The sequence below is a fragment of the Carcharhinus amblyrhynchos genome, chromosome 3 (assembly GCF_965287045.1).
Source record: "Carcharhinus amblyrhynchos chromosome 3, sCarAmb.v2.hapA, whole genome shotgun sequence".
NCBI classification, from domain to species: domain Eukaryota; kingdom Metazoa; phylum Chordata; class Chondrichthyes; order Carcharhiniformes; family Carcharhinidae; genus Carcharhinus; species Carcharhinus amblyrhynchos.
Window position 1 is genome coordinate 96315414 of NC_137326.1, and position 27816 is coordinate 96343229.

The 27816-nt window shown below is 38.8% G+C and overlaps 1 protein-coding gene across 1 annotated transcript; it reads right to left on the reverse strand.

Annotated features, from left to right (window-relative positions):
* Nucleotides 1-18: 18 nt before the first annotated feature.
* Nucleotides 19-26729, reverse strand: copb2 (COPI coat complex subunit beta 2). Its single transcript, XM_080185545.1, has 22 exons — nt 26599-26729; nt 22502-22639; nt 21445-21531; nt 19807-19933; nt 19446-19594; nt 19039-19185; nt 18090-18189; nt 16149-16291; nt 13859-14058; nt 12825-12935; nt 12658-12746; nt 10799-10905; nt 9473-9616; nt 9068-9198; nt 8611-8818; nt 6648-6758; nt 4087-4301; nt 3374-3466; nt 3076-3259; nt 2903-2974; nt 2339-2479; nt 19-432 (listed from the first exon to the last, which is right to left on the reverse strand). Exons 1-22 carry the CDS (start codon nt 26599-26601, stop codon nt 337-339), a joined length of 2796 nt encoding a protein of 931 aa, XP_080041671.1. The 5' UTR covers nt 26602-26729; the 3' UTR covers nt 19-336.
* Nucleotides 26730-27816: the final 1087 nt, after the last annotated feature.

The window sequence follows — 27816 nt, forward strand, 5'->3', positions numbered from 1 at the left end:
GAACACATACCAGAGTCATAATAAAAAATGTGATCAGTTTTATTTGGAGTTAATACAGCACAAGCACTTCTATTCGGTTATGAAACACTAACTCCATGATTTACTTTACAGGTATGTCAATGGCAGCCATATAATCTTATCTGCTGGCTTGGCAATAGCGCCACCTGTTGTAGTGTGGTGCAAAACGCACTTCAGAATGTCACCTTGCTGCCCAATCAGCTCTATTAATTTAGAACTGTCCAAAGTTGAAATTGCAACATCTTTCTAGAAGCAAAGTATGAATATTCACTCATTTAATAGAAATTTGGTCACATTTAAATATACTTGGTCTTGAATTTAATCATCCAGGAATTCTTCATCCAAATTAACGTCTGAAGTGTCTATGTCATCCAGTTCCAAGTTATCCAAATCATCGTCAAGATCAGTCAGAGACTGAAAACAAAACATAAAATTTAGACCAGACTTGGATGTCAAATCAAATATGCTTCACAGATGAAAACTGAATTGGGAAAGTTGTTCACTAATTTGATCAGCCCTGCACAAACCAACAATTTATGCCATATTTATGGTTCGTTGGACACAAATTTCCCCTTTGCTGTAGACAATTCATTTCCAGCAAGGCAATTACTTTTATTTTGGGGAGGAAATATGTATATTCAGAATCATGTTCTACCAAAATACAAAAGTGAAAGGAAGAGTACTTAACAGACAGACAGAGCTAGTTCATGTCATGGTGCAACTCCTACACATCATACTCCCCATCCACAACTTTGTCTACAAAGTGCCTTTAATTGTTATAAAACATCCCAACGTACATCATAAAACAAACAGAATTGGTATTGAAGGAATGTCTTAAAGGAGGAAAGAGAATTAGAGAGGTATAAAGGAAGGGATTCCAGATCTTGGGTCCCAGACACATTACAGCGTGGTCACCAGTAGTGCAGCAAATAAAATCTAGGTTAGTCGAAAGGCCAGGACGAGTAAACCCAGCACAGATATCATGAAGGATTCTGTTCAGTGAAAGCAAACTTAAGAACAAATAACAGATGGCCAAATGGTTGAGGGGAGGGGGGTGGATTAGAACATAGAAAAAACTACAGCACAAACAGGCCCTTCGGCCCACAAGTTGCACCGAACATATCTCTACCTACTAAGTCCCATGTACTCATCCAGAAGTCTCTTAAAAGACCCTATTGAATCTGCCTCTACCTCTACCACCACCCTCTGAGTGAAAAACTTACCCCTGACATCTCCTCTGTACCTACTCCATTAGTATGCATTTTTGACAAAAGATGGAGGAGCAGGTTGAAAGCTAAAGTTGTATAACTCAATGTCATGACCCGAGGGCTGTAAATTGCCCAAGCAGAAGATGAAATTCTGTTCCTCCAGTTGGCCCTGGGCTTTACTGGAACATTGCAACAGGTCAAAGACAAACATAGGTATGACAGCACGATGCATGGTTGAAACGACAAGCAATAGGAAGGTTGGGATCGTATTTACAGATTGAGTGAAAGTGTTTGGCAAAGTGGTCACCCAGTTTGTGTTTAGAGGAGACCCCACTTTAGGAGCAGCAAGTACAATAAACCAGAATGAAATTTTGCTTCACCTGAAATGAATGTTTGGAGTGTTGAATGGTGAGGAGGGAGGAGATAAAGTGGCAGGTGTTGCACCTTCTGCAATTGCAAGAGAAAGTGCTGTGGGATAGGGAGGATGATTTTGGAGTGATGGGAGGAGTGAGAAATTACTCATTTGTCCCAAAGACAAACTAACTTCAAGTGATCAAGGGGACTGGGAGGCGCACCTTTACCCTCATCTGCTGACCTATATGTTGCTTACATTTAGGCATTTGTGCAGCTCCCTTTTCAATTTTTTAATTTGTTCAATATGTTCAATGACTCCAAAAGATGTCTCCTGATATCTAATCCAATCCAATGCTCCTGTAACTTTTGTTGCCTGATGCTAAATTTTGCAACTCAAATTACCCACCTCAATGTCATCAAAGTTTACTCTGCAGGAGAAAAAAAAATTCTCCACTTCTCTTAAGCCATTTGTGGGGTCTAACAGCTTTTAAAACTATATTTCAATTTTGTTGCCTTCGCCTGAACCTTCATCTACTTAACTCATCATCTGGACGAACCAAAACTGGACACAATTCTAAATGAGGTTCAACCAAAGCCTTGTATAAAGACAATATAATTTAACTGTCCTGGCATTTGTCACATGGCACTGGCCATGGACATTCAGATGTATGTACTGGAATGCCCAACTGAAGTTGGCCCAATCTATCTACATGAATTACTTAAATGAGCTGTGTGCATGTACTGCTCAAGCTAAATACCTTTTTAGTTTGAAGATCCAATACTTCTGAATCATCTGTTGTTGCCACATAATCTGGTGCTGATTCTAATGCAGCTTTTACTTCTGCCTTCACTGATGTTGACATGCTTGGTACCGCTTCCACTTTGTCTTCAGAAGGCTTCTATAACGTCAAAAAGATTTAAATCATTCAGAATGCTGAAATCTTTAACTAGATAACTAGGTATTTTTGCATTTACCTGAAAGTGGGCAGTCAGTTTTTTCTTCTATCACTGTACTGGTCAGGGAACAAACTAATTTTGAAAAAAATCTTATTTTGCATTTGTAATGTTGCAGGGCTAAGATCCTGCCACCAGTGTTTCTTGCTGTGTGTCACAGGTCTATCTAATTGTAGAATGTAAGTACTAGGCATTTAAACTAAGACCTGCAAATTCTGGATCTCTTAACTCTGTCCAACATCAATTGTCAACTGTTGTCTTTGTAATCAGTGGTCTTAGTGTTGGAGGTTTTGATTACATCACATTGAAATTATAATATTAGTTTTCCAGTTCTGAAATTAAGAATGCGCTTTATAACAATCAGCTACCTTAATTGATGTTTCATACGGAGATGATGCAAAGTCTTTTGATTCTTCAATAATATTCCTTTCTTCATTTGGCTAGTAATTAAAAATGGTAGGAAAAAAGATCAGCACTGGCAAATTCCATTCAAATCTAAATTCACAGCATTGATATTACACAAAAAGATGCAATTGCTTACAGTGACAAGTCGGTAATCCCTAGCAGGTCTTTCTATAGTCATGTTGGTTTCTTTCAGATACTGCTCAGCTACAAAAGCTTCCTTTAGGCCTGGGAATAAATTTTCATATTCTGTAGGGTCAGCGAGAGAATCTGCAGCTTTCTGGTTTATTTTGGCCAGATTTTCTCTCCAGAGCTTCACAACTCTGAAAGGAAAAGTTAGAATCTAAATGCAAACATCATGTGCATGTGTTTATTTTTGTATGCGGACACGCAAGATTACACTGTACCGTGATAGAACTGAAACTGTTGACACGTACCTGGAGACCTGACTTGGCAAGTAAGTTCTGGAAAAAAAGGCAGCTTCTGGAAGACGTCCTGTTTTGATTAGCAATTCCAGACAATTGTCAAGCCTGCATTTTTTTTGAGATAAAATATTTCAAAGGTTAAACCAAATACCTGCCTATTAAATTCACAGCAACACCAATCAATATTATGTTATTGTGGGGTTGGGGGCAGGAAGTGTTTGGTACTTAAGTATCAGGTAAAAGGTATGATTCTGTGCTGTATGGTCTATGTAATATATTACAGGCATTTTTAGGTAGCAGACTCAGGAAGAATATGCTGACCTTGGATGGAAACAATGTAGATTCACCAGAAAGATTAAACGGTAAAATTATAGGGCCAGATTACATAAACTTGGCTTGTATTCCCTTGAGTACAGAAAAAAGTATTGATAGGATCAAGAGAAATCAGTGTATACTTGAGTACAGTTTGGTGGTAATCTAATTGAGATATTTCAAATTATTCAACGATACAAAAGGGTAGGTTGAAATAAACCATTTCAACCGGTAGAGCATCCAGGGTCTTAAAATCATGGAAACCATAATATAAAGATTTTGAAAACAATATCCCAAAGTCACATATTTCACTAACTTTTAAAAATGAAATGCCTGCATTGTCAATGTCAAGTAATCTGCAGTTAAAAAGCAACAGTCTGTTTAAAGTTGAAGTGTATAGCTGAAGTACTTACTTTCCTTGCATGAAGTAAGTCATAAAAGCTACATTGTTCTTGCCATCTTTTTCAACAACCTCTGCTAATTTGTTAACCATTGGAGCATTGCCAGAGGCAGTAGCTAACAGCAGTAATCCACCATAATCCTGTGCATGATGTAAACACTCCTGGGCAAGGGCAAACTGGCATTTACTAATCGCAAGCTCTGCCAACTGCTTCCATTTCTGTTCGGACTGTGGAAACGAAAAGGATATTTTGCAAAATGAACCAGTTTGTGTTTTGAATTTTGCTGCAATTTTGCACACATTCTAAATGTAGAGTCATGGACTTAAAATCAAAGGCACGATTATATTAAATAAGCAAAATGCATATTTTAAAGTTATATTTTTATGTGGGGCAGGTACTTGGCATGACAACCCTCCTTGGTGATAATGGTTTGCATCCTCATTATCAATATACTTTATTCTATTCGCAGACTCCTGAACTTTGCCCATTTTTCTTGTGCTTTCATTCCCACCACCCATTGTTCCTGGTCAATGATTTTTTTTAAATTACACCCATTATGATGCTCTATTTGCCATTTGACAAAGTGCTGCACCAAAGACGGCTACATAAGATAAAGTGCACGGTGTTAAGGTAATAGCATAAATAGTGGATTGATTAACTAACAGAAAGCAAAGAGTTGGGGTAAATGAGTGTTTTTCTGGTTGGCAGTGGTGTGCCTCAGGGATCAGTGTTGGGACTGCAATTATTTACAATTTACATTGATGATTTGGAGTTGGGGACGAAGTCAAAATTGCAGAAGACACTAAGGTGAGTGGCAGAGCAATGTTTGCAGAGAATGCTGAAAGTCTGCAAAGGGATATAGATACTCTGAATGAGTGGGTGAGGGTCTGGCAGATGGAGTACAATGTTGGTAAATGTGATGTCATCCATTTTGGTAGGAATAACAGCAAAATGGATTATTATTTAAATAGTAAAAACTTGCAGCATGCCGCTGTGCAGAAGGACCTGCGTGTCCTTGTGCAGGAATCTGTAGGAGTTGGTTTGCAGGTAATTAAGAAGGCAAATGGAATTTTGTCCTTTATTGCTAGATGGATGGAGTTTAAAAACATCATGGCTATGTTGCAGCTGTATAAGGTCCTACTGAGGCCACACCTTTAATACTGTGTACAGTTTTGCTTTCCTTACTTGAGAAAGGATATACTGGCACTGGAGGTTGATTCCAGAGTTGAGAAGGTTGGCGTATGAGGACAGACCGAGTAGAATGGGACCATCCTTATTGGAATTCAGAAGAATGAGGGGAGATCTTATAGAAACAGGGAAGTTGATTCCACTAGTGGGCACAGCCTCAAAATAAGGGGAAGCAGAATTAGAACTGAGTTGAGGAGGAACTTCTTCATACAAAGAGTTGTGAATCTGTGGAATTCCCTGCCCAGTGAAGCAGTTGAGGCTACTTCATTGAATGTTTTTAAAGGCAAGAAAAGATAAATTTTTGAACAGTAAAGGAATTAAAGGGTTATGGTGAGCGGACAGGTAAATGGAGCTGAGTCAATGAAAAGATCAGCCATGATCTTATTAAATGGCGGAGCAGGCTCAAGGGGCCAGATGGCCTACTCCTGCTCCTAGTTCTTATTGTTCCAAACCATCTCCTGTGTTTTAAACTTAATCATATTTCCTCTCACGTGTGCATGACATTTTATGCCTTCCCACTTTGTTCCATTCCTTTATAAAGTTTGTTCATCTGTAATATCTTCCCATTTCATTGCAGTGTCCACACCTGAAATGTTCACTCTCCAGGTGGAACTAACTTGCCAAGTATTTCTAGTAAATTGGGAAGGACAACATATGGATCAGTAAAATACGGTTGTTGGAAGTTTGGGCCTAATGAAGCCTCAAAATAAGGGGAAGCAGATTTAGGACAGAGTTGAGGAGGAACTTCTTCACATAAAAGGTTGTGAATCTGTGGAATTCCCTGCCCAGTGAAGCAGTTCAGGCTACCTCATTGAATGTTTTTAAGGGAAGGATAGATAAATTTTTGAAAAGTAAAGGAATTAAAGGTTATGGTGAGCAGGGGTGGGTAAGTGGAGCTGAGTCCACGAAAAGATCAGCCACGATCTTATAGAATGGCAGAGCAGGCTCGAGGGGCTAGATGGCTTACTCCTGCACCGAGTTCTTAGGTTCTTATTATCCCAAACCATGTTCTGTTTTATACGTAACAATATTTCCTCTCATGTGTGCATGACATTTTATGCCTTTCCTTTTTGTTCCATTCCTTTATAAATTCTGTTCGTCTGTAATATCTTCCCATTCTATTGCACTGGCCACATCTGAAATGTCCACTCTACAGATGGTAACTAACCTGCCAAGTATTTCTAGTAAATTGGGAAGGGACACCAAGGACAACATATTACCAGTAAGGTACGGTTGTGAGAAGTTTGGCCCTAATGAATAATTAAATTATTGAATTATTCATCAGTTATTGACACTGTATAATTCAATTAAACATATCACTGAAAAATAATCTATATTTTAATATTTGAGCTCAAGACATTAGAAATAACGAATAAAAGCGTTACCTCTGCTTCTACAGCCAACTGATATGCAATCTTCAGCTCTCCAAGCTGCAGAGCAAGTTCAAAGCGGTGCTCCGGATCAGTGGATACTGCAAGAGCCTGTGATTTGAAACCCTGTGTGTGTGATAGATAAAGGAAAGAGTTTAAAGATTCTTGTAAAAAAAAAATGCATTCTCACTTACAGCTTTTCGAAAATGCTACAGGGAAAATCTAAAAGCCGGGATTTGTTGCAATGAGTGCCATTTATATTTTTCCATTAATCCAGGTTTTGGTGAAGCTGAAAATGACAGATTTGATTTGTCCCTCATCAGGATCTCATGGTGCACGAGTCTAATCTTTTAGGCCCAAATTTTGTTGTCCAGTACTTACATATGACTCTTATTTACATAGCAATGAAATCTCAACAGTCACCACATCTCAAAAGGGCTGCAACAACAGTTTAAATCTGCATGCCAACTTCAAAATGGGGAAATATTGCAAGGCACGCACAAGAATAATTTGAAAAATGATATAATCTCCATAATTGATAGTATTGATCAAAATAAATTGTAACAAACTAAAATGTGAATTTTGTTTGTGATTTCATATGGAAAGTATATTGACTTTAAATTTTCTTAATTTCTGTGTTGCTCACACTTGCTCCAGTATCATTTTTCATGTCTAACCATTGCAACTTAGTTTAATTTATTTATTTGAAACCAACCATGGGTTGAAATAACATTCTCTCAATTTCTGCAAATAGACAAAAGGGGCAATGGCAAATTTGAGTTAAGGAGGAAACCATTTTTGTTTTGAAGAAATCATGACAACATTAAGATTTCTGCAAAGTGATCATACAACTTTTGAGTGCCAAAATTTATGAAAGTATTATTTACAAAACTGCCCTCAATGTAAAAGGATGAATATTGATGAGAAAAATACAGGAGAAATTGCTTTGGCTACAAATACTTATCCTTACCTCTCCCACTATGGGAGAGGTACTAGTTAAAACTAAAATGACAACAACATAATTTGGATCTTGAAGCGAGCAGCAAGAACCATAATTTATCTCACTGCTCAGATTATGGTAAGTTAGTGCTTTGATAATAAAATAAATCCAAACAAATTTGACAAGGGCATAACATTATTTGTTGTAGAGAATTAAGACAGCCTGCAACTAAGAATATGTCTTGGTGTATAAACAGTGACTTTTGGTGTTAAGTCTCCCGTAACTAAGTACAACTCTACAGTTAAAATATACATATCAACATTATTTCTAGATAAACAAAAAGGACAGAGAAAATCATGAGTCTCAATTTTAAAGTCACAAAGGATATTGTAGTCAGAAGTACTAATTTTATCATCACTATAAATTATTATTTTCACATTTTATTTATTTTTCAATCTTGTGCATCCATCCATTGTTGAATAGCTAAGCAACATTTCCTCTTGCCTTGTCTTGGGCCAGTGTTATTCATTTTCACCTCCTTCATATACCTACTTTTCCATATCTCAAATCACTCTAGACAAATTAGATGGACACAAACAAGCATTTCATTCATTATTAACTGCCAGAGCTCCTGCAAATTTATGTGCTGGGATGTGCTTGGGTACACAGGTTTTCTTTAACCATCAGACAACCTGTGCAACTTGGTTCTGGGTATATTTGGGAGCAATGCAATTTTTCACATTACTGAAGGAAAATTACATAGTCTTAAATTCAGAAGAATGAAATAATACTGCAACCAAAAATGAAATCTTCGAGGCAGAGTTAAAGCTTGATGTTATTTGCCTTACATTTTATGAGATGATCAGCAGCTTAAGTGCTCAATAAGTACTGTAATTTAACTGCTTGCTTTTTTAAAAAATGTACAATTTTATATATTGCTGAGACTGAAAGCTGAGGCTCATTTGTCCTGAGAAACACCTCTGCTGAATAAAACCATCTACAAAGACTGACTTAGAGTGTGATTACGTCCCATCTAACCTGTTTCTCCAGGAAGTGTGCTACTCTTGTCCTCTGCTCCTTTGGAATTGTGGGAAGAACCTTGTCAGCCATGGAGAAGTCCCTCCTCATGACAGCAGTCTGGTACTCGAGCACAGAGACAAGCAAAGAATAGCTGACAATGTTCAAATCTTTATCTCCCAAATACAGTCGATTATCTTTTGGGATATAACCCAGGAGATACATAGTCCTGAAAAAATAATGCTGGAGCTTTAATTTTGGCATGAAAAGTAGCAGCTTCAATTATGTAGATTTTTTTAATACACAAGTACATGAATCCAGTTAAAACACCAGCAAATCGTTGGTGGTTCATCACCCAAGGACAATAAATGTTGGACCACAATGTCACCATCCAATGAAATCAAAAAAATGCCGAAGTATTTAAAGGTAAAGCGTTTTATAGGTATGCAATGTGATTTTCTAACACTCTTCCACTAACCTGTCAAGGTGGGCAATGGTAACAATCTCTCCACCAACGTAATAATTAAGTCTGTTCACAGAGCTTGTGTAGATGAAGCAGTCTCCTACCCACAATCCAGTCTTAACAATTTCCTGAATTTCACCAAGAACCTGGTAAAAGTATGTCCAAAAGAATTAAATAAATCAAGTAACTCAGTATCAAGTAGTTAGAAAGATTCAAAATACACAGTTAGAAAATATCATGACTGCAGGAGCACAATTACAACTTACTAACATAGAAACATTTTCAGCACAGGCAGCCACTTTGCCCATCATATCCTTGTCAGGCAGTTCTATTCAAGCAACTTTTACAGCCTACAATTTGTGTTTTTACTGTTTCTTCAAAGTAACTACTCAATTGTTACACTAAGTGCTTGCATCTTACCTCAAATGCATCTTCAATGCCATCCTCTGTAACTCCTTCATGTGTTTCCTGTGCTGTAGCCACCTTCTCAGCAAGATATTTCAAAATGAAAAAGGAATCCTCTGTGGCAATGCACACCAGTTCACCAGAGTCTGACCAAAATATCTGCAAGTAAAAGGAGCATCACGTTGTTATCTGATGATAACCATCACTGTGGCAAATGCATTGCCAAATCTAATATCAAATCACAGAGCAGCTTGATTAGAATGGTAGTACAGGCATTTTAATGGTTCTTAGTGCCAATGGGTTTGGGAAGGAGTAAACTTAGCTTAGATTTACAGCCCATCACCAGTGATCCTGAGAGGAAAGAGCACGTGAGAAAATGAGAACAGACTTGGCGATAATTCCCTAGACAGCAGAATAATCCACAATCATTCGAGGTCTGGACTTGAGAGGAAAATTTGCCACTTGAAGAAGGGAACAGAGAGCAACTACTGTGCATGAACCTGTACCCCAAAATGGGACAGTGTCCTTGAGAAAGGAGAGAATTGAAATGTAGAAATAATAAGTAACTATCACCACACTACTGTAGCAAACACCTACCCTCAGTTGAGTGTAAGCACAGGAAAAGACCAACCACTCATTATTTAAATCCATATAGGACTAAGGCCATTTTCATTTCTAATCCCTCACTACCAATCACAATTCTCTACTCCTATTACCTGGAATAATCTACAAAACAAATATTCAACTGAGGCTGTGTTAATCATACTAAATGACAGTCCCTTCCACAAGATACTCAAAGTTATCCTTCAGTTAAATTCAGCTTCCTTTCTTTAGGTTTAAATCACTTCTCTGAACCCAGCATTTCCTTCTCCACAATTCCAACCGTATGAACAGCTTCCTTGTGCCAAGTTAGAACCATGGACTGGGTTTTCTGACCATTACACAAATGGTAGTCCATTCATTTTAAATGGATTACCATCATCACCAGAGCTAGGAACTGTAAGCCACGGTATACAGCAAGCTCCTACTATGTATACAGAATGTGTAGAATGAAGGATCTGAAGAAAAACTTCAGCAATAAATCAACACTATAACTAACCTTATACTGGAGCGATTTGCCATGGGAGCATATCAAACAAGTAATACAATATAAAAATCATTAGCTCAGGCATTTTAAGAACACCTTCAGAAGTAAACTATTCTCGAAGAAAATATGTCAATTTAAAATTCTAATAAAGATGATTTATTTAAATCAAGATGGGTACAGAAAAATCAAATTCTGTTCTTAATTTTGAACATTCTCCCTTGGTGGAACACTAATCATCAGGTCACATCACTTACATGTTTGGGTTGTATTTCGATTCTGCGGATGAGTTCAGTGGTATCCCAGTCATAAAATGCTAGGCCATTCATTGAGCGGACACCCAGGAGGAACCCACCATAGATACCTATGAACATCAAAAGCTTTAAAGTTATATTTAGATAATAATGTCAGACAAAACCAAAAAGCAAAATGAGACAAATTGCCTGTAAATGCATTTGAAAAACACGTATTTGTGTCATAATTCCACAACTCAACCTTCAGATTTTAATAATAATTTAATCTGAGACATACTTCATAAAACTGAAAATTACTAATTGATCTTCATTGCCTCACTACATCGTATACTTGTGAATCGACCAAAATCAGTGACGTGGAAAATTAAGCAATTCAAAACAGTGAGACATACATTGTACATGATCTTTTGCTCTCTTTTTGCCTGTTTTTTTTTGTTCTTTTCTTTTGATCCCATCCATCTCCCTAATTTACTTTGGTCTATTTATGCCCAGCTGTCTCTTCTCTCTAATTCCCAATCTCCACAGGGTCTTGACTCAACTATTCTTATATACTTCAAAGCATTGAGCTAGTTTCTGATTTATCATCAGGGAGAGCACACCTGGCACAGAAATCATTTTAGTTCTGAATTCAAAAGCAGAGGTCCCTGACCATCTTGCAGCAGGTGACTCAAATGTTTGAACATTTTTTAAGTTAGAATGTAGTTCAAGCTGTTACATAATTAATTTATTATCCATTGCTAATTAAAAAGTACCTATGTTATATGCAATTACTAAAACTAAAATTGAGCTGTTCGGTAATGCAGAACTTGAGTATTGTTTGAAAAAAATAGAATTTTTTTTATCAACACTTGCACTTATCAGAATATTTGCAGTGTCTAATGTTAGATGTGATACTGCGATTGGACAACATTAGCTAAATAATCCTATGCTAAGGATTACGCTGATAACCAATTTAAGATTATCAGTCAGGCTCACTGTGTGGCACATTTACATGTACTGGAAGCTACATGTAATAGTACACAAGGCCCTGTTAGAGTCAAAGATGTTTACATGATGGAAACAGGCCCTTCAGCCCAACCTGTCCATGCCGCCCTTTTTTTAAACCCCAAAGCTAGTACTAAATAGAGTCATAGAACTGTTACTTGCAGACAGAAATAACATGTACACACATTGTATCAGTTTCAGCTAAACACAATAAGTTCATGACTTAGGGTAAGGCCCTGACCAGAGTCAAGCTGTCTCGTTTAAATTTCAAACAATGTTCGGCAGTCAAGCGTCAGTCACCATCAAGTGTTGCACACACCAGGCAATGGCTCTACCAAAATCCACTTTCCAACCAATCAGCACTCTGCACTCTTGTCATACAGAATAAATTTGTTGATTTCCCTTGCATTGTCTTGTAAATATCTTAATCAGTGCAAGATGAAAAGCTTTGATAAGAAAATTCTTTCTCAGGAAAAACAAGTTCTGAGCTTTATACGTTCTATTTATATGGCATTTCATGCGAATTACAAACTGGCTAGAAAAGCATTTCCAAGAGACCCTTCCGATGTTAAGTACCATAGACAGAAAAAGTCAAATCCTTTCCCTGTATTTTTATTCCCAATGTATGATGACCTTCTGAACCTATGAAGAAATGGTCAACATAATCTCATCATTTTTGTGATTGATACTAAAGATGCTTAATATTCAAACAGTTATACAAGTGTATTTTCTTTGAGGCAACTGGCAAAAGAATGTTCAATTTCCTGGCCATAATAAATTGGAGCATGGGTAGTTTGCAAAAATTAGCTAAATGATTTGCTAAATCTGGCTATTATCTCACTTAGATGCATTCGGTAGTGTGTAAACTGAAACTCTACCTTCCGCTCCAAAATCTGGTTTAAATGATTTCTTTTCCTTGAAATTCTTGAATATTTTCACTACACTGTTGCTTTCCCTGATTGCGTATCTGAAAATAAAAACATGTCAATTAGTGATTCAAGTGCTTCCTGACTATAACTAAAATCACACTTAGAATTTTACTTACTCAGAAGAATCATGCGCCCATACAAACTCCTGTGCAGATCCAAAGCTTTTATTTCTCAAAGCCATTGCTGTGTAAATAATATATTCACCATCGCCACAGACCACCACGAACCTAAATACAAATATTGAAACGAACGTGTGAATGAAAAATTCATATTCCCAAAAACAGCATTACTCTACAATAGTAAGACTTCGACAACATATGTGAAATGAGAAATGGCTGGCAGTTTCAACTTTCACTGTCTTAAGACATATCTCATGCATCTCTTGGCAGGACAAGGTCACCAGCTTAGGAAGCGTAAAACTTGATAAGTCAGTGTACACTTATCGCTAAGCCAACAATATCTGCAATGGCTCAGCCACATTAGTCAGCTGGATGATAGCCACACACTCAGAACTTCTAGAATAGTGAACTGGCCATGAACTTCTGGATCTTCATACCTCTTCTACAAGGATACTTGAAACTGAGCTATAAAGGTGGCACACATAGACACAGGCAACTGGGAGACAGTCATTAATGACTATAACCTCTGGAGGCCAACTGTTTGGAGGGCATTGGAAGAGGTGGGAAGAAATGGAAAACTCAGCTGGTCAAGTATAAGGCCCAAAGAAAACGAAGGCCAGCATATCCTGCACCTTCTCAGCCTGTCATCATTTTCAGCAAATGCGACAAAGACTGCCATGCCATAGTAAGGTTCATGAACCACATCAAGCGAAGTTTAACATTGACTTGACCAGCAAATGCAAAATGAAAGGCTGCCTGTCACAATAATAGATTATTTTTCCTGGTCACCATTCTAATATTTTCTTAAATAATTAACTTGTTAAAAATATTGCAAGTGACTTGAGAACATGTTATTTTTAAATTCAGGAATAACTAATAATTAATTAAAATTATGAACAGCAAATATTTCAAAAAAACTCACTTTAAGATAACAGTGCCTTAACAGTTAAAATTTGTCCCATCTTTGCCTCAAGACAAACCAAGCTGTTGTTAAATTAATTTTTAAAAATTGGGTAAAGTTAAAGCTTTACCTTCCATTTGGATTATGTTGAATTGTCTGTGGATATATCTCACAGCTTCCCATGTCTTTTACAGCCAAGGGCAGTCTTTCACCATCTTTTATCTCAGTGTCTCCCATTGCTTTGAGGTTAGCCTGCTGAACTTCGGAATGCCTGGCCCAAATAATTTTGCCACTAGCATCCATAGACATTGCAGGTTCCTCACGGCCAAGCTTAAAAAAAAGCACAAATATTGTCATGTTTACAACCTTTCCATCATATTTATATCTGCCCTGTGAAGACACTCAGAATCTTAAATGGTTCAATATAATCATCTCTCATTCTTCCAAACTTCAATGATTTTAGGCCCTATCTGTTCAACCTTTCCTCATAAGACTACTCCTCCAATTCAGAAATTAGCTGACTGAATCTTCTCTGAAATCCTTCAAAGGCAAATATATTCCTCCTTAAGTAAGGAGATCAAACCTGTACACAGTATTCTAGGTGTGGGTCTCATTAATACACCATACAGTCGTAACAAGACTTGGCTACTTTCATACAACATTTTCACTGCAAAAAAGACAATTCCATTTGTCCTCCGAATTGATGTACAAGCTAATCTTTCGTGACTCATGTTCAAGACACCTAGATCCCTCTGGATTGTCAAAGTGGATAATCTCATTTTTCCACATTTACTCTAACAAATTTTTGTCCAATCACTTAACCTATCTACATCCCTTTTAAGATTCTTTGTATCCTCTTCCCAACTTGCTTTCCTAATGTTGCAAATATTTGATTCCATAATTCATGCGTTTCAAAGATATAACTTATAGTTTTTGGAATGGTATCATTAAGTTAGAGATACAAGTGTTAAATGTCGGATAAATGGAAAAGCCTGGTTGGGAAACTGACAAGTAACCCAGTGAAGCTAGAAATAGTTTGTAAGATTTTTTTGATGGACTCAACAAATAGGGCAATCATATCCAATAGAGATATTTATTCATAAGAGCTGCAGAACCAATGAGTTGCGCGTAAAATGTAACTAGTTTGCATTTCTGGTTTGGAACGTCCCAAGCCATGCCACACGGTCATGGACATGGACTATGAAGGTTAAAAGGTCCCTCTGCTTAACTTATCTGTGCTGTTCACACAGAAAGGAGTTGTAGATTTGTCTTATGTAGATTGTAGTTCACTTAGAATTTAAGAGGGAAAGAGGGATTAGAATATTTGCTGAGCAACTAAATGAAGAAATTCACTGTAACCCTGACAGTAAAATTAAGCAGTTATCTTGGAGAATGTAGTGGAAGTTTGAGGAAGAAGTCCACAGTTGTGACGTTTTGAAGAAAAGTTGGAAGATCACTTGGATAAAAGCTAATGGAAGGATCCCTAAAAGATTTCATACTTCAGAGAATAGCTAGAATGCTGTGGAGAAATGGTAGTGAATTTTGGAGAGCTGTGTCATACCTTTGGAGATTGGAAAATAAATGAGCTTCAGGAGTTTGTAAGATGATGGAACTCCCAGAGGCAGATGGGGAGTTGAACTAAAACTGAATGTGTAGCATATATAGTTTATAAGCTTTACTGTTAAATCAGGAACATTTAATTCATAGAGATATTGTATATACACATATACACACACACACATATATAATAACATTTACTTGGTTTAGAAACGTGAAATGTTGTGGCATTATTCTGTCAGTTAATTACTGGGTGTTCTTATTTCTCTTTAAATGCCAAGTCTCAAAGGGGACCATAACATTACCTATTGTTATATCATCAGCAATTCTGGATACAATATAGTCAGTCCAATCACCCACATCATTAATACAGATTGTAAATAGTTGATGCTCCAATCTTAATCCCTGTGCACTCCACTAGTTACGAGTCTGATAATCCGAAAGTGACTCACTGATTCTGACTAGCCAATCTTCTATCCAAGTTATTACATCAATACCATGAGGTCTTATCTTGTACAGTAACCTTTTAAGTGACACCTTAACTAATGCCTTTTGGAAATAATTTGGATTTTGCGTATGACTGTCTGGATAGTTAGTACACACTATCTCTCAAAGATTAATATGCCCGATATATCAACTCAGAAGATCTTGCGGTGCAGTAGGTAGCATCCCTGCCTCTGAGCTAGAAAACAGGTGACCCACCTCAGGGCTTGATGGCTAAAGAAGGTATATTCATAATGTAGCCAAACAAGTTGAATATCAACCTGCAAAATCCTCCAACACGCTGACAGCAGGTGGTAAAAGCGGGAGAGACTCCTAGTCAGCCATGCTTGATGCGGAGTGGTAATTTTTAGCTCACATACCTTAATGATGATACTGCCTTCATCATAACCAAGAGCCACATTGTTGGAGCCTCTTAGACTTGCCACACACCAGACTCTTTCCATTCCATAATTCAGGGTACTCTCTAGGCGATAAGTGCTTGAATGCCAGATACGAACAGTACCTTTAAAGAATTAAATGCAAGGGTCAGTTGCATACATAGTAATTCAGTAATCTTTTGGACACAAAACTACTGATTTATCTAGCCCATTCTTCCAAATGGCCTATCAGTTTTGTAAAAAAAAATCATGATTCTAGAACTGTTACTCTTGCATCACTTATTATCAATGCATTCAGTCTTTCTTTATAACTTCCCCATTGTCCTGACTGGTAATCTGAGCCATAATTCAGTCACTCTCTTAAGAAATAAAACTGGTTAAATTTATTTTTCTTTGTTGTCCTTAATTTTATTAAACTGTGCTCCTCATCCTTGAATCTTCGGCCCAACAAAAATATTTTATTTGATCCAAAGTTCCCATATCCATGGGAGTCTTAAAGGCCTCCATCAGTCATTCTCACCCTTCACCAGGAAATTAAATCTTTTGTGTATGCATGTACATGTGCACAGTGGTGGGAAGAAACTATCCTTCTTCAGAACTCAGCCCACTTAGTTCAGAAATCAAGCTCATAACTCTCCTCTTGACTTCCTCCAATAATTTCATACTTTCCAGCAATATAAAGACAAAATCTGAATACAGTACATCAGAAGCTGTTCCATCAAGATCACATATAACTGAAATATAACTTCCTTTCATTCTTAGTCATATCTAGTTTTGTATCACGTTTCTTTTTATCCGCCAACAAGGGTTTTTTAATAAGCTCCCAATCAAAATTCCTTCTTGCTGCAGAATATCTTTCCCTGCCCTTCACAATGAAAAAACCGTTTAGTTTCTGATTACATGTCTCTCAGCAAAGAACAATCAGGTGACATAATGTTTTTGAAACATGGGCAAAGAAATGAAATCATTTGAACACACTTTACACAAAAGTAAAAACACAAAGAAACACTGAGAATTGTGAAGATACAGTCAAGTATCAGAACAAAATGTTAATGTAATCTACTTTTACAACATGTTAAGAATATCTTTCCCTACCCTTTACAATGAAAAAAACCCCTATAATTTTGGTTTATGCACCTCATGAAAGAACAATCAGGTGATAATGTTTCTGAAACATTGCAATGGGTTATCCACCATTCTTGTTCCAATAATTGTCCTTAAAACAGCTTTTTGATTAATACTAATCCTTTAGCAGATTGTGTTATTTAGTTAGTTTATACCTTCACTGAACTGATAATTATTTTAGCCTCCTTCCAAATCAAAATTACTATGTTTCAATCAAGACATATAAAAAAATCTGCCCTCATCGATTCTTTAACAGTCACTTGGAATATTTTATACTTATTTGAGATCTCTCTCGTCAATCTTTGAAAGACTTGTTGTTTATGATGATTAAAAATTTAAATATCCGGTTACAACTTAAAAATTATGAAGTTAGGAGGAGGAAGAGCCATTATATCCAAAGGTGAGAGAGTTGTAAAAGAAGTTACCAGAGCTACAGAGCTCAAAAACTGCTATTTCAGCACTCCACCATAAAACATAAAATCTGAGTGCTCCACTTCAAAGTGCACTGATATATACTCTTTTGAAAAGCAAGTAGTTGCTGAGGCTGGACTATTCAGGCTATCCAATTAGATGACAATTCCATAATTGCAAGATAGAACATGTAGCTATGGGTACAATCTCCCTCCTGCCCTTTTGGAAGGTGTCCACAGTATTTCTGGAGACAATAAATCAACAGTCTACTTTATCCCATAAAAGTAACTGCTTCAATTATTTTAATACAGGGTGTGGTGCAAAACCAAACTGGGACTTAAAAAAAGCAAACTTAATAGCAATTATTGAAACATAGGCAATACGCACCATCCTCTGATCCAGTAATGATAATTGGAAGTTCAGGATGGAAGCTAACACAAGAGACATTCTGAGCATGGCCCTCCAGTGTCTGAACACAAGTCTTATTCTGCAGGCAAAACAGCATTATTTCAGTTAAAATATACAATGTATGTTTATGATTCCAGGTCTAAAAGCTTCGATCAGTTAACTGGTTCAGTGCATTTGGCAATGGAGCAATCAACACACAGCAATGGGATCAAGTTCACTAACTTGTGCTGCAATGTGCAGGCCTTTTTGCAAATATTAACAACAATTCAATATAAAGCAGATAATTACTTTCTCTTAGATTGGTGAAAATAGTGATAGTTTTGTTGCCGGTTCTGTGTTTTTGCCAGCTATTGACCCATATGGATATGTTTGACCTTCTAAATCAAAGTGAGGATTACAGCCAGGCTTTTGTACAACTACACTATCATGGAGGCAATGTTTATTTCTAAAATGTTTAGATGATTTTGCGGAGTCAAGTTTTACCATTAAATAGAATTAATTATCTTAGAATCTCTACAATGGGATTTGACCCATCGAATCTGCACTGAGTCTCCAACAGAGAATCTTACCCAGTCTCTATCCCCATTACCCCACATATTTACCCCACTAATCCCTCTGACCTGCACACCTATGAACACTAAGCAGCAATTGAGCGTGGCCAATCCACCTAACCTGCATATTTTTGGACCTTGGAAGGAAACCGGAGCACCTGGAAGAAACCCACATAGACATGGAGATTGTGTGTGTGCAGTTTGCACAATTACCAAAGGCTGGAATCAAACCCGGGTCCCTGGCATTATGAGGCAGCAGAGCCTCCATGCTGCCCATTAGAGTTAAATTATCAAATTACAATTCACAATTAAACAATCCTACATAATTACCCAACCTGCACGAACAATTACCTACCAATGTAATAATTTCTCTTTACCTGATAGTCCCAGATTTTGACTAGGCGGTCATCAGCTCCAGAAATCAGGTATGGTTTGTCACCTCCACTGTAGTAATCAATGCAGTTCACTCCTTTCTCATGGCCCTCCAAGGTGAAATTAGGTGAGGACGAGCCAAGCTGCCACACCTGACAAGTGCCAACACACAATTTACAAATGTAAGGTCTTTACAGAAAAACAAAATATGCAAAACAAACCCCTTCAAATATTCCTAAATCAAATATACCACACTCCAGCCCAGCATTCTGTTTGTCTCCATATTTTAGATTGGGGAGTAAAGTCATAAAGTCTTTAATTTTATGCTGTGAAATGTTTTAACTTATAAAAAAAGATGTTTCACTCTTTCTTCCAAACAGTTCTACACCATACTTCAACCTCATTCACGTACCTTAATAGTCCTATCCAAAGACGCACTTGCAAATTGATTGTTGTCTTTTGGATTGATGACAATCTGCATAACATAATGGGTGTGCCCTTCAAAAACCTGGGTGCAGGTCCACTTCTTCTCCCAGTCCCACAGTTTGATAAGCATGTCATCTACCAAGGGAATGATTTACCAGTTTTTAAAACCATTCCATAAATCATCAATATTTGAAAAACAGCAAAGATAAAATCTGCAGAAAATCTTCCCACTCACCAGCATTAAATGATTTATCAAAAATAAAAATAATTATCAATTTTACATATATAGGCTACAATATTTGTAAGTTGAAAAGTTCAGAAATACATTTGAAGTAATGTACACTCACCACTGCTGGTCAAGATGTAAGGTTGAGTTGGGTGGACAGCAATACAACGAATGTAATCTGAATGAGCTTCAAACATGTGAACTCTCTCCAACGTGTTGTAATTGAAAACTCGGATCTGCATATCATCCTAAGTTACAAATTACAAATTATACCTTGCAAAGTCACCAATAACCAAGACTTTGTAGCAAATTGAGGATGTCCAAGTTTTTGTGATCAAAATGACAGAACATTCATCTGAACTGAGAATCACTATAAAGCGGAATGATTTTTAAAAGTCTTCCCCTTACATCAACATAAAGAAAAGACAACTTTACTATTAAAATGCAATGAGGCAGAGACTTCACACTGATTGATAAATTAAGTGAGTTTACATATTAAACCAACATATCATACCAACTCATCAAATAAATGGCAGTGAGAGATGGAAGATGATTAAGGTGACTATGACTACAATTTATTTCAAAATTTTGTCTTTGTTTGGTACTTAGTTGTAAAACTTACTTGCAGTGACATTTTGCCACATTCTTCCATTAATAATTCTTATAAAGTAATAAAGTTTATTTATTATATTACAATAAGGCTTACATTAACTCTGCAAATGAAGTTACTGTGAAATTCCCCTAGTCACCACAATCTGGTGCCTGTTCAGGTTAAAGCACGTCTTTCAGACTGTGGGAGGAAACCAGAGCTCCTGAAAGAAATCCAGGCAGACATGGAGAGAACATGCAAACTCTATACAGACAGTGACCCAAGCTGGGAATCGAACCAGGGCCCCTGGCGCTGTGTGGCAGCAGTGCTAACCACTCTGCGGCCCAGCTGGTCTAATCCTTCCCCAAACCAGCTCCACCATTTTCATCATTTGGATATGGACAGCAGACTTAACTTCAATTCAGTTATTTCACCTGAAGGACAAGTTGTTGATTTACACAATGCAATGTGTAATAAAGATATTATCAAAGTACCTGTGTGAATAACCTACTTACGATTACTTTCCTTAGATGGACAATCATCTCTGGTTCCCTGAACAATTTCACACAAACTAGCTAAAACAGATCATTATTTAGGGAAGGGCTAGCCAAATAATTAAAGTTCCGGCAATTTTTAGTTAAGATATATAGCTTGTCTGAACAGAAAAAAATTATTTTCTCCTTCATCAATCTATTTATGAATGCAAATAAACCACTAATTCCAAAATGTTGACTCCTTACTAGTTTCAGTTATCAGCAACATTCTTATGCCTCAAATCCTGGCACTGAGTGACAAGTGGCTATTCAATACAGTTGAGTCATTACAGCTTGGAATGGTGGCAGTTTCTCAAAAAAATGTTCAACATGCACTTTCAACTGGGGGACACTGGAAGATGTTTGAGAGATAGAAGCATGCCTAGTTTTACCCTTCTGAAAGTTTGCTTGACAATGTATCTGTTGGGTGCCTTGGGATGTTTTACTATACTAAAGAAACTACATAAATGCAGGTTATTATTTTCCCTTTGTCTGGGGATTGAAAGGCACAAAGCCTCATCACTGTCTAACTGAAATCAGACAGCTCAAGAGAGACCACGGATCCCTTCTTGAGCTCTTTAATCTGAAAGATGCTATACTGCATCTTCAGACTCTCAAAATCCCCAAAGATACTTACTGCTCCTGTGATGACCCAGTTCTTTCGTGCCACAAATTTAGATGCCCTCACAGGTAGATCGCACACCTCAAACGTCTTCACCAGTGTCTGGAAGAGTACAGAAACAGTAAAAAAAAAGTAAATATGACCAGTTTATTCAGAACTCAATTTTGCTGCTAACTGAAAAATTATCTACTTTAATACAGTAAATACATATTAATTAGCCTAACACAAAACCTACAACATTGCGAGAAATAAGAATAAAACCACATAAAAGTTGAACAATCTTTGAACAATCAAGATGTAAACTTGTTTAATTTGATCATCTTTTGGGTTTTGTAGATGATAGATATCTGGTCTGGAGAATGAAATCACATGTGAACTGCTACTCAGAGACCACTTAACACAACTTCAAAACAGCACCTGTTACAGTAAGACTCTGATATTTCAGTTGCCATTGTTGTCTTTATAAGTGACACTAAATTTTGAAACTCATTCTGGCTATTTTGTGATCATGGCTATCGTGCAGCTGAAACTCTCTGAAAATTTAAATTCATTTACTTAAGAGGAAAGTTTCATTATGTGCTGACTTGAATCTCAGAACTGGAAGATTTGTGATCTATTTCAATACAACAGCACCATATATATTAATTTTACATTGCAATGTAGCATAAAATGTAGTTGTAGATATTTATTATTTGAGGGATTATATGAAATATAATAGTTTACTTATTACAATTCCATGCAAGATGATTTTATTTCTATCTATTAAAAATTCCCTCATCAAGAATTAAAACTAAAAATATGGAAAGAAGCAGCTCTTCTGCCATAAAAGTTATGTCTCACTGTGTTTTACAAGAGGAAAGCTGAGCACCATACAAGAAAAAGAGAATATTGCAAGGAAGAGAAAATAGGTGAAACAACAAACAGATTTTAGGAGGCAAAAAAGACAGTATGGCAAAGCAATTTTAGGACAGAACTGCAGTGAACAGGTCTGAAATAATAAACATTTCATTAAACACTGTTTAGCAATTGCAACGTCAATCAGAACTGGAAGAAGCAAAAAAAGCAGCTGTACCTGAGATTCATGGTTCCACACACAGACGCTGCCATTGTAAAGACTAGCCAACATCCATGGTTCAGTCGGGTGCAAGTCTACACTTTTCACTCGGTCAGACCGAGCGGTCAGTTTCCGTTTGATGTCTAGTCTCAAAGGCTAGAAAAAAGTTAATATAGCATTAATATTGTTCCAAATAATGCACACTTAAACACATTGCACTTTGTGAGAGTTTAAACACATGGGATTTAAAAGCATCAGAAGAACATAAAGTGACTACCAAATCCCCATTGCTACTTTGCACTATATACCAGCCAAGACAAATTTATACAAAGCAAAATATTTTGGATACAGGAATCTAAAACAAACAAAAAATACTGGAAAATCTCAGCAGGACTGACAACATCTGTGAGGACAGAATAGAGCCAATGTTGAGTCCAGATGACTGAGATAAATTTATACTCCAATATTTCCTTTTTAATTACAATTTTAACACTACTTACTTTATAAAAGATTATTTGTGTTGTAGCTGTAAAGTTTAAGAGACAGTATTACCATTCTGGTCAACAAAGTCCTCCTCACATGAAGTCAATTCTGAGGTAGAATTCCCTTTAATTGAACCAATTAATGAAAGCTATAGGCTGTTGCATTTGTTTGACTTAAACTTTGTGAGCATGACTGAACCCTGGCTCATCGACCCATAAAAATGAGTCTGTCATTGGGATAACTACTCAAGTCTTGTCTCTGTCAGATTCTGTAAAGAACTTTTTAACAGATTAACCACTATCTAATTCTTTGAGCTGAAAGGTGTTACATAAATATTATTAAAATGTTAATTCTTTTCTTAAATTGCAGCAGCAGACCGTTACTGGGTGAGTTCAGAAAGTCTGAACAGTCGGAAACTTGGCATTGCAACAGCCAAGCACACACACAATCCAGGGTCATGCATAAACATAAGAAGAGTAGGCCATTCAGCCTTTTATGCCATTCAATGAGATCTTGACCGATCTGTAGCCTATGTCCATATACCTACCTTTGGCCCATATCCCTTAATACCTTTACCTGATTTAAAATTACATCCGTTTGCACATGATACCAGAGGGCCATCAGCTTCCATTAAACCATATGCAGCGAATCACCATATTCAAGAGGGGAAAAAACAAACTAAACCTGTCAGTGGAAATAGTGTTTACCCTTATAATAGTTAAACTCCTGCATCTACTGTTTATGAATGTTTCAGTAAGCACTTCCTAATGTACTTATAAATATATAAAAAGGAAGAGGCTGGCTAGGGTGAATGTTGGTCCTTTAGAGGATGAGAAAGGGGACCTAGTGGTAGGGGATGGGGATATGGCTAAGGTATTGAATAACTTTTTTGTTTCTGTCTTCACGGAGGAGGACGTGAATAATTTGCCGGGTGTTAGCGATGGAAAGGTGGTAGGACTGGAGGGTCTTAATGACATTACTGTTACTAGAAAGGCGGTGCTCGACAGACTGGAGGGGCTGATTGTGGACAAGTCCCCAGGACCGGATGGAATGCATCCGAGGGTTCTGAAAGAAATGGCGGAGGTGATAGTGGATGCCTTGGTGGTTATTTTCCAAACGTCGCTGGATTCCGGGGAAGTGCCGGATGATTGGAAAACGGCTAATGTTACGCCGTTGTTTAAGAAGGGTGCCAGGCAAAAGGCGGGGAATTATAGGCCGGTTAGTTTAACGTCTGTGGTAGGTAAAATGTTAGAATCTGTCATTAAGGAGGAAATTGCAAGGCATCTTGAAGGGAATTGCTTGATAGAGCAGACGCAGCACGGTTTCATTAAAGGGAAGTCGTGTCTGACAAATTTACTGGAGTTCTATGAGGATGTGTCTAGGGCGGTGGATAGAGGAGAGCCGGTGGATGTGGTCTTTCTAGATTTTCAGAAGGCGTTTGACAAAGTGCCTCACAAGAGGTTATTGCAGAAGGTCGAGGGACATGGAGTTGGGGGTAGGGTGTTAGCGTGGATAGAGGATTGGTTGTCAAATAGGAGGCAGAGAGTGGGGGTCAACGGGTGCTATTCGGATTGGCGGATGGTGACTAGTGGAGTGCCCCAGGGGTCGGTGCTGGGGCCTCAGCTTTTTACCATTTATATAGATGATCTGGAGGAGGGAACAGAGTGTAGAGTGTCGAAATTTGCTGATGACACCAAGATTGGGGGAACGGCAAATTGTGCGGAGGGTGTGGAGAGTCTGCAGAAGGATCTAGATAGGCTGGGCGAATGGGCCAGGAAATGGCAAATGGCAAATGGAATTTAATGTTGGCAAGTGTGAGGTGGTCCACTTTGGTAGGAAGAATGGTAGGAAGGACTATTACTTACGGGGCGAAAAACTGCAGCAGGCGACGGTGCAGAGGGACCTCGGGGTCCTTGTGCATGAGTCGCAAAAACCCAGCTTGCAGGTGCAACAGGTGGTCAGGAAGGCGAATGGGATGCTGGCCTTCATAGCGAAGGGGATTGAATATAAAAATAGGGAGGTCTTGCTGCAGCTGTATAGGGCATTGGTGAGGCCGCAACTGGAGTACTGTGTGCATTTTTGGGCGCCGCACCTGCGCAAAGATATTTTGGCCTTGGAAGGAGTGCAGAGGAGGTTTACTAGGCTGATACCGGAGTTGAGGGGGTTGAGCTATGAGGAGAGGCTGAATAAACTGGGCTTGTACTCATTAGAGTTTAGAAGAATGAGGAGATCTCATTGAGACGTATAAGATGATGAATGGGATGGATAGGATAGAGGTGGAAAGACTCTTCCCGCTCAAAAAAGACAATAGGACTAGGGGGCACAGCCTCAAGATAAAAGGGGGGCGGTTTAGAACGGAGTTGAGGAGGAACTTCTTCACTCAAAGGGTGGTGAATCTTTGGAATTCTCTGCCCGTTGAAGTGGTAGAGGCTGCCTCGCTAAATATTTTTAAGACGCGGGTTGATGGGTTTTTGATAGGAGAGGGGATTAAGGGTTATGGGGAGAGGGCGGGAAAGTGGAACTGAGCAGCGACAGATCAGCCATGATCTTATTGAATGGCGGGGCAGGCTCGAAGGGCTGGATGGCCTACTCCTGCTCCTATTTCTTATGTTCTTACTTCCAGAATGAAAAATGAGTGATATATTCACAGCCCTGTAATTCGTTGGTCACTGAAAATTTGCAGATTTAACAAGCAATTACTAACGGCTTTTATCACAACTTTACTAACAACCAGGGAGGGGTACAGCATAAATATCACAGGTAGAACATTTTGATAGGGATCAATGTTGAGGGCTTTGATATTTCTTATGTTTAACTAGAACAAATTGCAACTCATCTAAGACAATATCAGATAATCAGTCTGAAAGTGCAGATAGTGGAGGATTCAAGACAAGAGTGAAGAGGTAAAACAGGATGCAAGCTTAAATATGGAAGCTGACTCTATATTTTGAATGTTGCTGCAAGCTGCATTTGGCTGAGGAAGAGAATAGGTTAAGCACACATCAGTCAGGTAGAGCAATTATTATTAAAGGTGTTGATTTGATAAGCAAGAGTGGAATCGAGCAAAGATCACTGAGATGGGCAGCAAAGAAGCTTGCAAGAGTTCACTTCAAACATAATTTCCTCCCGGCAGCTAAACACCACCATGAAATAACATGTTACTAATCAAACAGCAACATCCACCACTTAATATACATGGAAGAGTTACAACTAATGCACACTCGCTACACTCCAGAAATTATAAACTTGCACACTAATAAACTGTAAATCTATCTTCAAGCGCACAGCTCACTTTTCGACAACGTATTTTGACCCCGGGCCAGAAATCTGCAGGTACTTACAAATAACTTGATTTGTCTACTGAGAGTTCACACAAAAAACAAGTTTCAATCGGGACATTAAAGGTCCATATCGTAAACAATGGTCAGACTGCTATCTACTTGCAGTGATCTGTACAAAGCCCCCAAGACTGCAAGGGCCGTGGCCCAGAGCTCAGCCTTCCCCTCCCGGGTAAATCTGCAGCCGCTCCCGGACCCTCTGTGATGAGAACAGCGGGCCCGAGCTCAGCTCCAGCTCCCTGTCAGCCTCCAGTCTCACTCCCAGCCATGTCCCTGTCAGGCTGCTGTACCCACCATCGCCCCGGCCGCTCAGCCCGTCACCAAACCAAAGCCCAGCCGAACCGACTGATCCTCTGACGTGGAGCTTCCTCCTCGGCCACGAAACACGGGATTTCGGCAGATTCGCGAGACTGGCCGCGGCCACGGCCCCGGGGACCTCCAGATACAGCGCCACCTCCGGACAGGGGGACTTCCGGACGCATCGTCCCCTCCGGACAGGGAGACCTCCAGATACAGCGCCTTCTCCAGACAGGAAGCCCTCCAAACACAGCGGCCCCTCCGGACAGGGAGACCTCCAAACACAGCGCCCCCTCCAGACAGGGGGACTTCCGGACGCATCGCCCCATCCGGACGGAGACTTCCAGACACAGTGCATACTCTGGACAGGGAGACCTCCAGACACCGCGCCCCCTCTATCTAGGGAGACCTCCAGACACAGCGCCCGCTCCGGACAGGGAGACCATCAGACACAGCGCCCCCACCGCAGGGTAGACCTCCACACACAGCGTCCCCTCCGGACGGGGCAACCTCCAGATACAACGCCCCCTCCGGGCAGGGGTACCTTCGAACGCAGCGTCCCCTCCGGACAGGGAGACCTCCACACACAGCGCCCCCTCCGGACAAAAAGACCTCCAGACACAGCGCCCCTTCCAGACAGCAAAACCACCGCACAAGTGCCTCTTCCCGACTGGTAGAATTACGCGCATAGAGCTCAGCAGTAAAATAAAGCCAAATGCTGTGAGAGATGGGCAAATGAAATCAAAGGAGGGATAAGTGAAGGGGAGGGTGACGAGCCAGAGGCTGTCAGGTGACTTTCACATCTATCATTATGAAGTGCATTGACAGATTAGTCATGGCATGAATCAATTCCAGCCTTCTGCATTACTGGATCCATTACAGTTTGCCTATTGATGCAACAGATGCACAGCAGAACCAAAGCCTTGGCCCTGGGACATCTAGACAACAAGGACACCGATGTCAGACTCCTATTTATTACTAGAGCTCAGCATTCAACACCATTCTTCCCAGAAAACTTCCTAGCTCACAGACCACATTCAGTAAGGATGGGCAACAATACCTCTACCACGTTCATCCTCAATGCTGGTGTCCCACAGGGCTGTGTTCTCAGCCCCCTATTCTACTCCTTATACACCTATGACTGGGTGGCCAAATTCCCCTCCAATTCGATTTTTAAGTGTGCTGATGGCACTACTGTAGTGGGTGGGATCTCAA